Raw genomic sequence first — 13,504 nt, 5'->3', positions numbered from 1 at the left:
TTGCACTGGATTCCGCACTGGATTTTGTTCCTGTGTAAAGCTTGCAGCATGTTATACTGTAAAAGGCCGGCAGTCTAAACTGCTCCTGTTTCTGTGCAAAAGTTTCACTATTTTTGCTTAGCCAACCTTCCTCTTCCATAAGCAATGCTGCTACGCATTGTCAAAATGAATGTCATGCAAAATCTTTTATTAAGATTAGCATCATCATGAGAACTAGATGGCAGTATGATATTCAGCATTATGTTACTGGGAAGGGATACATGTTTGAATTATCAATAGTCTTGCAATTCACACACTTGCATGATGAAGACCAACAGCATCTGTATGAAGAGCCCTGTATAATATTGAAAAAAATCACTAGATATACACATGTGTACACTGTTTTCAAGTTTATGCTTCCACTCATGTCAACGTTTAGCAAACAAAACTCCCATCACCAGGGCTGGGAGCTGCTGGATTGTACAGACACAACTGGTTTGATTGTAAATTATTGACGTGTTGCTTCGCCTGCCGTATGTTCTTGCCTTGTCTAGTTGCTTTCAGCAATGTTTCCACAGATAGCATTGTCTTATCTATACCTCCCGGCTGTGTGTGTGTGTGTGTGTGTGTGTGTGTATGTGTATGTGTGTGCGCTGTGCCCATGGTCGTAACTAGCTAAGAGAACACTGAGGTCGTGTCCTCGTTTTTTTTTTTTTTTTTTTTTTTTTGTCATCATCAATGCTGATGCTCATGTAAAAATTCTGGTAAAGTACAAAAGACTCCTTGATTATCTCTTTTGGTTTCCCGTGTAACATAGATTTGGAGGCTGAATAGTAAATACCAAGCATATAAATACTGCCAGCTATAGTTTGAAACCTAAGTTTGACCTCGGTGGAATGTCTGGTGATGGCCCTGGCTGTGGCTGTTGTTATTTATACATTTTGTCTACATTTGAAACAATATTACATCGCATAATATAGATGAATCTGTCCTGCATTGGATTTAAATAACGTGATGTGCTTATTTACTATACAATGCAATGCGCATTTCAAAGCTGTGCCATACGTTACGAAGATGCTATGCAGTGGTGCAGTGATTGACGTCTTTGTGAACGCGCTCATCAAGTAATATTGTGCTTGCTTGTAAACACGCTCCACAGATGAAATCCAACACTTCAAATCGGCACTCTTGATTATTAAATACCATATGGGGCATCAGGTCGCTGTTTCCGTCTAGCAGGTGTTCAGGGTCCAAATGAAATAAGCGAAAGACACAGACAAGTTGCTTTCTAATCTAACTGCTCAAACCATAAATGACATTGTTCCAGACTGCATCCACAGAAAAAAAAGACGAAAGTATCGGAAAGATGGTATTGTATAGATTGCACTCCAGCAAAATCCACTGGCAGAATTACAAATTATAATTGCTGTTCCTATAATACACCACTAGATGGAGGTATTGAAGCACAACATCGTTGAATTGAGTTATACAGAATCACTTTCTTTTACAAATATATACAAAAAGTAATTCTATAAATTAGATTTAATCTGACTAATACCAATACACCTTCATTGGCATTAATGGGATCCACCACGTATATGTGCAGACATGTTCTTTGCTGTGTTGTGCTTACCACATGTGAATGATCTATCTTCACTTGTTTTTTACTGATGTATACTTCATTACATCTTGCTATGCTTTTACCATGATGTTAATAACCCTGAGATCTGTTAATGAACCTGGAAACGATTTGCATTACATTATTAAGAAGTTCCTTTAAATGAGTATATTATTTCTGGAAAGGTATTTGTTTGAGTTGTTTGTGTACTTAATTCAGGACACTTTATTTTACCATACTGTGCCTTTTTGTATTTTTCAAAGAGGGGTGACAGTTAAATTCTTGGGAACTCATTTAAATTAAAACTGTTATACTGGAGCAGTGCAAGAACAGTTTAAATAATGGATCGTATGTTTGGAATCAGGGGATTTAATAGGGCAATCTGAAGGGAAATTCCAAATTGTCAGAACAGTGTTTTGAATTGAAAGATCATAAAGATAAATGATACATGTTATATTTGCATTTAGTACAAACAGATTTAAAGTACAATTTGCCCTTTCTTCTGGGATGTATTTAATTAACATGAAGAACCTCACCACATACAAACTAGTTTGGAAGTCAAGTAAGTGTTGAAGTACTGGTTTACGTTTATTTCTATGGAGTTCTTTAATCATTTTGTTAAGACATTTTTCTTCTGAAAAGTAAAACAATACTCTGTCTATTGAAAACTGGCATATGGTTTCATAAAAACACAAGCCAGGATTTCATTTGGCATTTATTTTGGCATCTGTTTAAAATTATGTAAAAATGAACATGCATGCATATACTTTAAACACAATTAAAATGATAATGTACAATGGCATTATCAATTATATAATATATAATTGATAAAACATCTTTAAAAAATATTTGAAAAACAACATACATGATACCTGTTAAGTTATTGTAAAAGACAAACAACAAAAAAGTTACCTATAGATTGGGTTGAACACCAAGACAATTTAGATCAATATATCAATTTGCAGTAGGTTTATTTCTATTACAGAAATGCAAGACTCACCCCTTAATTCACTATTGGCTCATAGCAAATAGAAACAACGATCACCACAAATTATGCTGTGAATAAATAACTTCAAAGTAATTTTTGCTTTGTGGTTTAATTATTATTATTATTATTATTATTATTATTATTATTATTATTATTATTATTGTAACTGGTAACATTTCAATGCAGCTTTGATGTAATAAACAATATTTATATTGCATTTATTTTTCTTTACCCGTGCAAAATTACACTACATGACTTTTACAACTGATCATGGCTCTTTGCTTCAATTAAAGGCTACAGCTGTACATAAGAACTGGGTTGCCCAGTGTGCACACATAGGACTGGATTCATGATGGGAACAATACTGTTTAGGGTACAGTAAATAAAAGATGCACACCTCATACAGCACTGTGCGGGAAACTGTTCATGGCCAAAGGCACTGCGATGATAAAAAAATAGTTTCTGTCACCAAAAAGTACATCTGACCTCTGTTACAAGTGTTGATGTTATGTCACATAACATATTCTTTTTGAACAATCAGACATTATTGTAGTATGTTGTAGTATACCTTCACGCACACACACAATCTTTGCTTCCATCGTTGAAAGTACTGTGTGTATTAGAAAGGAATAGTAATAAAGGGTTTGCTCTGCTGTTTGGGGAAATGTGTTTCAGCACCTGGGATCAGAAACAAATATATCAGGTTTTGCTGATTTAACTGCTGTTTTCTTTTTTTAAAAATCTGACCCGTTTCCTTCACCGAGGGGGCTGTTTGAAGCACTGGATCTAATTAAAGAAAACAGGAAAATAAATACGTAGATAAAATGAACCGAGATCTCTTTAAAGTGAACCGAGATCTCTTTAAAGTGAACCGAGATCTCTTTTTTTTTTTAATGGACTGAGACATTATTTTTAGCATTTGATAAAACATATGCTTTAGTAATATCTGACCCTTGTCCCGCTCAATGCAGTCTGTAGTTTATTTTCTGATGACTGATCCACCAAATCTAAAGCTTGCAGTCTGCTCTCTGGCAGGCTGCCACTGCACTCCTTGGATACTAAATGTCATTTTGAAAGCTTTATGGCTTTGCCCAGCAAACTTGGGAGTGTGGTTATTCAGTGTTTCGGAATAGGATTTGCATTTGAATGAGCTGTCACTTTTTCCCACATCCTGGGCTCTGAATACTACAGTCTTACATTTCTGAGTAGCCTGTCTACTACTGCTTTTGGGGAGTTCTGTGATCCTGGTGATACTCATTTCCACTGGGGTACTGCCCTGCACTCTTCTGCCATTTCTGTTTTTCTGTTAAAAAAAGAATACAGTAGGTGTAAATCAAGTCAAACTGGAAAGGGGGGAATAGTTTGTAAACATAATCGGTAACACTTTACATTAAGTGTGTCTAATTACTGTGTATTTATATAGTAGTTACTTAGTAAATACATGTATACTTATACATACTTACAATGTTATTATCCATAGTTACAATGTACTTAATGTGTAAATCATTTAGGGTTAGGTTTGTATTGTGCAAAAAACATTTACACATTAAGTACATTGTAACTATGCATAATAACATTGTAACACAGTAATCAGGCAGCAAAACAGGCGGCAGCGAAACAGGCCATTCTTACTGGACAACTACAGGAATGGAACTTAACTGGAAGTACTGTACCATAGGAAACTGTTGTATACAATCTGTGAAGACAGCATCTCAAAGTGTGCGGTAGTGAAACAGTGACATGATTACTGGAAAGCACTGACAATGGAACTTAGTTGTTGTAACTACTATAAACAAGGTTCTACAGAACAGAATACAGCAGAAAAAATAATTATTAGGGAGCCATCTATTTATTAAACATACAATTTAAAAACCCCAGTGTGGTTATCAGCCAAAGCAAAGCAGAAACTCATCATTCTTGTCAGGGTCATTAGGGATTGGGATGACATGATATATTATTGATGCATGTCTTCAATAACTGTTTTAATCTGCAAATAATTCAAAGTATTAGGGGATTATACTGCAGCTGAAAGGAATATTCAGAAGCAGAGCTGTATGAGTCAGTGGGTGTGGTTTTTGTGGCTTTCAAAACAGTTTTGACCAATGACCACACTATTTATATTGTATGTATATAACATTTTTTTTTTCTCAGATTGCTTAACTACATTGAAAACTACAGGAATTCATTTTCCTAAAATATTTCTTACGGATGCTGAGTTTATAATGAGTGGTAATATTAGTTTTTATTTTCTGATTTATTTTGGCCCATTGAACCTTCAGCTCTGCTTCACAAAGTGCAAGATCAAGTGCAAAAGATGTTTAAACCCGCTGGGCCAGAGCTAGTGCATGGACACGTGGATTAATACCATTACAATTTGAACATACATACAGTGCTGAGCAATTGAACTTTCAAACATGTGAGTGCAAAACATTTGAAGAGAATTGGTTTGCCAGAACAAACTAGTATTTATGATTCTCACCTTTTTTCTTATGAGGACTAGCTTTGCTTGTGTTTCAGAGAGACTTCCGCAGGCATCTTGGATTTTATTTGTTTGTCTGACAGTGATGCGAATGCTCTTCTCCTCCCTCAGGCTTTTCTGTGTGCATGTACTGCTCTGTCTCTCAGTGGAGACTCTGTCTAAAGCATTAAGACACAGTGGGAGTCAGAAGTCTGACTATGGTAAGCAACCAGAAATCCATTTCTAACTATAGTGCAACAATCAAAAGTATTGAGCAATCATTATTTATGTTACTTGTTTTTGTATCCAGGGCTGGGGTATCATATTTTTTAAATAAAAACCAAATAAAATATAAAAAAGCAAGGGCACAATGGGGTTCTTTGTAAAGTAAATTCATAATATATCTACAGAGCTTTCAGTTATAAAGTATCCAGTTTAATTTCCTACAAAAACTTATGGTGCCTGTGAAAGTATGATAGTAACCTTAGCAGAACATATGGGAGCAAAAGCGTTGTTTCCATATAAGATGTTACTGTCCATAGCACAGCCAGTGTAGTGTGCCTTAGGGGTCGAATAGTTGAGTCTAGTAGTCATTAAAAACTCATGTATGATTGGATGTCTGGTGTTTTCTATCTTGTAACACACTACTGTTTGTTTGCTATATTTGAAAACGTCTTGGTATTTTTATAATCCATTTATCTATGTTCAGAAATGTCATTTAAATGTTAATAAATAGGAACCGCAACTGCAGTTCCGTCTGTCTGAAACGGCACGCTTCACAATCACTTCACAGTCAGGTGACGTGCGATTAGTCCACTACCATTTTCTGAGGTGTTCTATTCCGTGCTACCCCTAGTGCACCTGCACAGGTTGAATATGAATTCTTATAAACACATCTTATACATGCAGAGATATTCCCCAAAACATGATTCGATATTTCAGGAGCAAATGTGGTTGCAAGAAGGCAGGAGCAAGTGCCAGTTACATACAAGCATACAGCAAGCACACAGTTTCACAATCCATGCATTAATTGTATTCACATCGCATCACATACAATCGAGAACATGACACTGCGGATCTGAGTTCTAGGGGTATGTATTCCAATCTGAGCGGGCAGCAAAATAATAAGGTTACATCATTTTTCTTTTCTGAATGTTTAACAAAAATATTACTATGAAATGATGCTTTACCCTGGTCTGTATTAAATGATGCTGTACCCTGGTCTTTGGCGGTTCCTGCAGACAGATCCACATCACTGTGAGTCAGAAAGCTCTCATTAGGCTTATTGCGTGTGAGGTACAGCCCATATTTATCAACAGCAGCAAAATCCATTATCCTGTCCCTGTGAATGAATTAGGTGAAAGAAGGGTATAGAAAACCCTTTATTAATACGTTGGATTTTTAGTCCCGTAAGCATGGGGATGATTTATTTAAATGCAGGCAGATTCTACCTGATCGCCTTCAACTTCAGTGCAAGGTCCCAGTGATTGAAACTGGCAGGCACAGGTCTGAAGCAGTGGAAAAGCCACTCGATCTGATTGTTATCAACCCATTGAATGGAACATTATCAAGCAAACTCATCTCATTCCTGATAGCTAGCAGGAACCGGCACACACCAACTAGCATGCTGTGCAGGAGGTTCTTATCAATGATTTGTATGGACGACAAAAATACATTTGTAATTGAAATTCTCATAATTTTATTTGTATTATTTGTTTTGTTATTTTCTGGGCTGAGAAGGTTGACCTGGGAGTACGAAGGAGTTCTCATACTGGCCCATTCAAATAAGACGATATTCCTTGATATTTGTTCCATTCAGTGGGTTGATTGCTACAACAGTGGCTAAGAAAACACAAGAGTGAAAATTTTCATTGTACAGTATGTTTTGTGTTTTTAGCTGGTAAACAGCTTAGCTCGTTAGAAAAGGTTCCTGATGTGGGTAGTCAGCACTCCAAACGGAGCTAGGTGTTTTGTTTATTTTGTTTATTAAAAATAGAGCTTCAGCTCACAAAAACTCAATTTCTATGTTCATTTTTAAAGGTGCAACGAATGACTGTGAGTGGTGGCTGTGTTACTATATATATATATATATATATATATATATATATATATATATATATATATATATATATATATATATATAAATGAAACACTTAGGAGATAATACAAAGAATGAAATGATTTACTTCATAAGTATGCAAACGGAAACAAAAATCCTTGCACCCATAATATAAAACTTTAAATACATAATATATACAGAATACCTTTATTAGACAGCATCCTAAAAACAGCCATATGTATATATTAAATTAGACTTTAATTGGTTATCTCCATCATGTAATAGTTCTCGCATTGTTTACTGCAGACTCACAAAGGAGCTGTCGATGATTCTCCTTCGTGTTCAGAAACACTGCTTTATAGCAGGTCAATGTGAAACTCAAACAAAAACGTACATTTTGTTCAATGCTCATTATGGCCTAAGGCCTGTAGAAATTTCCATATTTTAGAAATAAATGCACTGGGGACAAGAATACTAAACTGCAGTTCTGTTTCACCAGTCTGCTGCTGCTAGTCACACAATATTAACTGACTGCTGCCTAAAATATTATACACATGCTGGATATATTAATCCCGCAGTCTCGGTGTCTACAGTATATGCTTTGTGTATTTTAAATAAATTAACCATATGTGTAACCACATTTAAATCATGTTTTGAAAACGTAAATGGTGTATCATTTAAGGTTGCATCCTTAATGAACTGAAATTGAATTGTATTCAGTGGCTTCATCACAAGAAATGTATATAGAGTAAACAACATTAAGAATACATCCGTATTAATGTACTGTGTTGGCTCAAAATGTCACCTGATCGTTTGGGCTGCAAACTGGCATATATGGCAAACTAAGAAATATTTAAAAAGATATTAAATTCATACGTCAGCCATTAACTGCATTAGCCTTAAGTGTACAATGAACTCATTCAGTTCAGGTATGCTTTTTTCATTAGAATAGGACATTTAAAACCATTTGGAGACTTCACTTATATTTGTCTGACACTTTTAGTTCCCTCTATATATTAGGAACTTGAACTACATGGATTTACTTTGGCAGAGTCGACTTGGAAACAACTTGGTAAAGTGTAACCCCATTTAAAAATAAAAACAGACAAGAGGTTTAAACATAGAAACTATGCATCAATGAAGCACTGGACTAATCCTAATGACATGGGGCCATACATGGAAGCAGAACCCTGTACAATACATATGCAATAAAGCAGCTAAAAGAAATCAATTTTGACTCAAATAAGTCATTTTAATTGGGAAGTAAGTGATAATCAGCAATAAGTTAAAACCACACATTCACATAATATTGTGGCCTTTTGTTGTTTTGTCAATTATATATGTATATATATATATATATTTATATATATATATATATACATTTTATTTATATGTTTTCTGTTCAAATGTACATATAAAATAAAATCATTGTACTTGAATCATTATGTATCATTGCTAGTTAGTAGCTAACTTTTGCTGACTGACCTGTTATATCGAGCTCCACTCAGGAAAGAATGGACATTCTCTCCTGCAAAGGTACACACTGGATGCAGCCTGGGGTAAGAGAAAAAGATAAAAGGCTGCAATGAGGTCTAGATTTGCTTTGCTTGTGACAGCTGCATATTAATCTAAGGAATTTTTTTTTTTTTTTTTTTTTTTAAGCCAAATATATCCCTAGAGCCCTAATCATAAAGCAAGGGTAAAAATTTGAAACAAGATTGATTTCATCTTTAAGGGATGGCTTCTTTGAAACTGCAGTTGCTTTTTTTGTTTTTAATACTTCAACAAACTTACGCCATATTGTGACAGATAAAGTACTAACATAACAACTTCAAACTCATTTTGTAATTGAAAGATGAAATAAGTTTCCATACTCTCTGTGCCAGCGTTTTACTGTCTTTGAATATTAAAGAGATTGTGGTTCCTAATGCAAGGGTTTCTTTAACAGACAGGAGTTGTATTGCCTTCTCCTAAAATCCACCTCATTATATAACTGCTCAGTTACTGAAAGATTTCCAATTAGCTCCCTGGGATTCAAAGGGACACTTCAACAAATGGGAACCCTGATACATTTCAAGTGCATGCAAACGTAAAACAAGTCGAAAGCAGAACATGTTTTAAAATGTTATAAAGCCAGTTATAAATGTGTTATACCAGCAATAAGGTGGCCACACCCTCTGGAGGGATTAACATTTTTTGAGAAGTACTCCCCCTGGTGGGCAATAGGTGCGATTACTGGTTACCCAGTTAAATCTTTGAATTCTCTCTATTATGGAGCCAGCTCTTCAGCAAGATCTCTCGTTCAGCCCCTTAACATTTCATATTTAATTTACAGCCTTCCGTAGCATATTGCTTGATCAGCAGACAATGGGAGCTAATACACTTTAGTTTAAGGAAACGATTAACATTTGAGATATATGATTCTTAAACGTCCATTAGAACAGACTGCATCAATTGCACCAAGAGCTTTTACTTCTGCAAGTGGCTAGTGCATCAATATTGTTAAAACAGTTTACTTGTCTGGTAGTTTTTTTTTCCGACGAAAGAAAAATAGAAGTCTGTAAGCACTCTTTTAATGGGGACAACTAATGTGCTAAATTGGTTGGGGGCAGTGACGCTGGAACACTTTAAAAAAAAAAAATACATTAAGCTATAGTAGTTGTTAATTTCTAACTTAATAGTTTAATATGGTCATCATCTTGCTTGCTTACATGGAGCTGCACAGTGTATTTAAAAAAGAAGTCTGGAGATGTTTCCTACAGCAGCCTACATCACATTCATTGCACTGTTTAAATATTCAGCAGTGAACCAGACAGCATGCTATACAGTAAAGGGCATTCATTTAGGAATGATGTTGGAGTGTCTATGTATGGTTTAGTACTGTAAGCTTTCTTTGCTGTCTTTTGATATAAGCATATACAGTACCCAAAAGGCACGTGGTAAAACGCCTCTGTGCCTTTTGTTAATTATTAATTATTATTGTTATGTTTCTAAATGTAGATGTAATTATGTTATATACACTCTTTTCACACACCCACACCCATTGTTGAGTGTTGAAAAAACACTATATTTTGGTTCAAGACTTCCTCCTCATTTGGATGCAATTGGTTTCATTTCTAATTGTTGGTATTAAAATAAAAACCAACACACAAAGACAATGCCCTCTCTATGTAATTCTTATCTCAACAGTTTTCGTTTTTACTTCCTTAAATTAGCCATTCCAATCTGTTCAGCATGCTGGCTATAATAGGCTGCACTCAAATAAACATTCATCTGCACCCACAACGCGTCTGGGTCAGGCTGCTCAAGGGATATCGTCCGTAGCACATACAGCTGAAACGGTACACAAAATCCATTGCTTTATGTGCCAAGAACAACATTCTAATCAGTTGGTTTCCTCTCATTAAAATGTAATTAGTTTGACATAAGTTTCCTGCATAAGAAAGTATTGGCCACTTAGCACTCATTAGGAAAAAGAAAAGTATCACACCAAGGGCTTCTTGTAAGGAGAGAATAGAAACTGCACATACTCTTTCCTGTTCAGAGGTGATCTGTAGGAGGAGTATTCCTTTGGAGCTGAAACAGAGAGAGATGCAGATAATTCATTATCTTGTTCAGATCTCTCTTCGAGACCCGCGTTACCCATTTTTAATCTAAAACCATTACAGTTTGGAATATAAATTCAATTAGGTAGAATTTATGAAACGCTGCAGTTCATCTCTTATTTAAAAAAAAAAACTTTGCAGAGTATGTTTGTTTAACAACTTGCACCAGTTTGATAAAGTATTCAAATTAAATGCTGTATTGCTGTATTTCATTGTCATATTTTGCTCTACAGTAAGGTTTCACGTTATAACAGTATCCCACATTTCTACAATATTATTATTATTATTATTATTATTATTATTATTATGATTGGTATTTTATTTTTCTCAGGATAGCCTAGCCAGTGTGGTCCTTCCTAATTTTGTAAATACAGCTTTAATGAAGTACAATACATAGTAAGTCCATGGCTGGTCTGGAATTTGAACCTGCAGTCTCCTTAACTTAGTGTTCAGCACTCAACAATTCAATGTGTACAGTATATGTATGTGCATTCATGTGTTTGTGTGGAGAAGTAGGACACTAGCACTACACCTAATAACAAAATCCTGCTAAATGGTTAACACTGAAGAACTACTAAGCAGAAGACACTCTTTTCAGCCTGTACCTCAAAAACATATTTCTGTAATTATAAAAGAAAATAGCCTACTGTGTTATAAAGTATCAAAACCATAACACACAGTGCATACTGTATCAGTATTATCATTTTGATTTATTTGACACAATACAAAGCCACTGCGAACATGCAGGGCTGCTGATACAATCATATTAAATTAGGTGAAATGGTCCAGCAAAGTTATTGCAATGACAAGCACAGGTGAGCTTCGACTCACTAGGCATCACCTGCAATAAACACAGTAAAGCATATGGCCTTGATCTCTATACCTCTCGAATTCTACTTGAATACCTAAACCCCTTAGGCCTGTACTGTACACCCACACACATACAAAACAGATCCCGTGTTTGACCTTGAACAGCAATATTTTGCTGTCTGAACAAGTAACTTGAAACAAAGTTGTCATTGTAACCCCTGATAATTTTGATGTTTGGCTCCTTATAAACACAACCATAACACTGCTCTGAATGCTGGGATACGAGTAAAAGCAGCCTTGGTGTTTGCAGTATTCCACATCTGTCCAGCTCTATTGAATTTCTTTTCTTAATGAATCATGAAGTTTGTCTTTAACACTAATAACACTGTTTGCGAAAGGAAAATGTAAGTTTGTTTTCCTTTAACTAAGTATGTGATTCTTGACCTTCATCCTTGAAGGTTTGCCATTGTGAATGTTAAAAGGCTCAGGAACAGTTTAGTTAAAACACATAGAAGCATTAATTAATGGTGGGGAGGGGGTTAAGATAAATATGACAAAGACACAGATGTAAACTGCCCAGAAAATGTAAGCACCCCGAGTGAAATTAAATACAATGATAGGAAACGGTAACTAGAAACACAAATTATTTCATGTAAGCTGTTGTAATTCATGGGACTGACTACCAGGGTGAACTTCTCGGCACAGCAAATGAGTCAGTCACTCGTACAGGCCTCTATTTCCCTGTATTACTTAAAGAGGCAAGACATATTCTGTAACACTTTAGTTTATGGATCTGTAATGAGTGATTATAAACAATAGCAAAAAAAAAAAAAGAAAAAGTGTATAATAGTCTTATTGTGTCTAATCATATTGTATAGATTGTTTATAATCACTTCTAATTGATACCTAAACTAAAGTGTTACTGAATATTCTTTATTACATGCGGGTAATGGGTTGAGTCTCCTCCTGCAATTGTCTCATCAGCAAGGCAGCCGAGAAGCTGTTTGTACTCAATATCAGGACTCTCACCTCAAATTACTGACCTGTACTGCTTGATCCACCTTGAGATGAGCGCACACTATCAATCTTGTGTTGTACAACAGAAAAGCATGGTTACCCAATGTCAAAAAAAAGGGCAGTTTGATCAATTATTCCTGCAAGGCATGTTTCAACCACAAACTACTCCTTCGTGCAAACTTTACTGCAAAAGATTCACAGCAGCCAGGAATCCCTTTCAGACATCTGCTCTAGTTTGACCCAGAATTACTGCGTGGGCAACTGCGCTATGAGAAGCAATCCTGGAACCGTTATTCGTAGTTTGCACAGTTTCTTCTTCTTCTTCTTCTTCTTCTTCTTCTTCTTCTTCTTCTTCTTCTTCTTCTTCTTCTTCTTCTTCTTCTTCTTCTTCTTATTATTATTATTATTATTATTATTATTATTATTATTCAAGGAATTGATAAAAAAAAACATAACTCTTGCAAAAGGAAAGGTTGAATGTCATTAGGATTAGTGTGCTTCTGGTTGGGATTACTTGGTCTCTGTATTCTTTTAGATTTAAAACAAATCACTTGATGTTTCCCATTACAACTCCTGTGAAAACCATTTTGAGCATTAAGATCTGTTTCACTGGGATTGTGTTATACTAGATGTACTGTACATGCCTTTTAGCACTGGCTGACAGTGTTCTATACATTAGGTGTGTGACCTCACAGTGTACAGCCATTCATTTGCCATAAAAATGTGTTCTAATTATCAACTACAAAAAAAGGGGTACTAAAAGCAAAGCTCCACGGTTACAATTGTCTAGCAGAGATAAAGTTGAATTTCATTCCTGACACTTTTTGTACACTTTTTACCTCATGCCATTCACCTTTACCTTCTGTTAATTTGTATTTTACTTGGTGTGTGTCTTTTTTTATTCGACACAGATAACATCATCCTCGGGAGGTTAAATATTTTAGGTCTTTGCCATTCATACAGATCTGAA

At 35.4% G+C, this 13,504-nt stretch overlaps 1 protein-coding gene across 1 annotated transcript; it reads right to left on the bottom strand.

The window, feature by feature from the left end:
* Positions 1–2,200: 2,200 nt before the first annotated feature.
* LOC131698003 (uncharacterized) lies at positions 2,201–10,748 on the bottom strand. The gene is made up of 5 exons (XM_058990499.1): positions 10,633–10,748; positions 8,588–8,656; positions 6,234–6,385; positions 5,065–5,222; positions 2,201–3,888 (listed from the first exon to the last, which is right to left on the bottom strand). Exons 1-5 carry the CDS (start codon positions 10,746–10,748, stop codon positions 3,565–3,567), a joined length of 819 nt encoding a protein of 272 aa, XP_058846482.1. The 3' UTR covers positions 2,201–3,564.
* Between the last annotated feature and the right edge of the window lie 2,756 nt (positions 10,749–13,504).

Source organism: Acipenser ruthenus, chromosome 17 (genome assembly GCF_902713425.1).
Source record: "Acipenser ruthenus chromosome 17, fAciRut3.2 maternal haplotype, whole genome shotgun sequence".
In the NCBI taxonomy this organism is placed as follows: domain Eukaryota; kingdom Metazoa; phylum Chordata; class Actinopteri; order Acipenseriformes; family Acipenseridae; genus Acipenser; species Acipenser ruthenus.
Note: the sequence above shows the minus strand (reverse complement) of the source record. Positions and strands in the feature narration are given on the sequence as shown.

What these genes read in the sequence shown, in the direction of transcription:
- LOC131698003 (XM_058990499.1), bottom strand. Translation starts at nt 10,748, where the DNA reads ATGGGTAACGCGGGTCTCGAAGAGAGATCTGAACAAGATAATGAATTA. An exon ending in TCACCTCTGAACAGGAAAGA is followed by an intron (nt 8,657 to 10,632) that starts GTATGTGCAGTT and finishes CTCTTACCCCAG; the next exon opens with GCTGCATCCAGTGTGTACCT. An exon ending in ATCATTTAATACAGACCAGG is followed by an intron (nt 5,223 to 6,233) that starts GTAAAGCATCAT and finishes TTAATGCTTTAG; the next exon opens with ACAGAGTCTCCACTGAGAGA.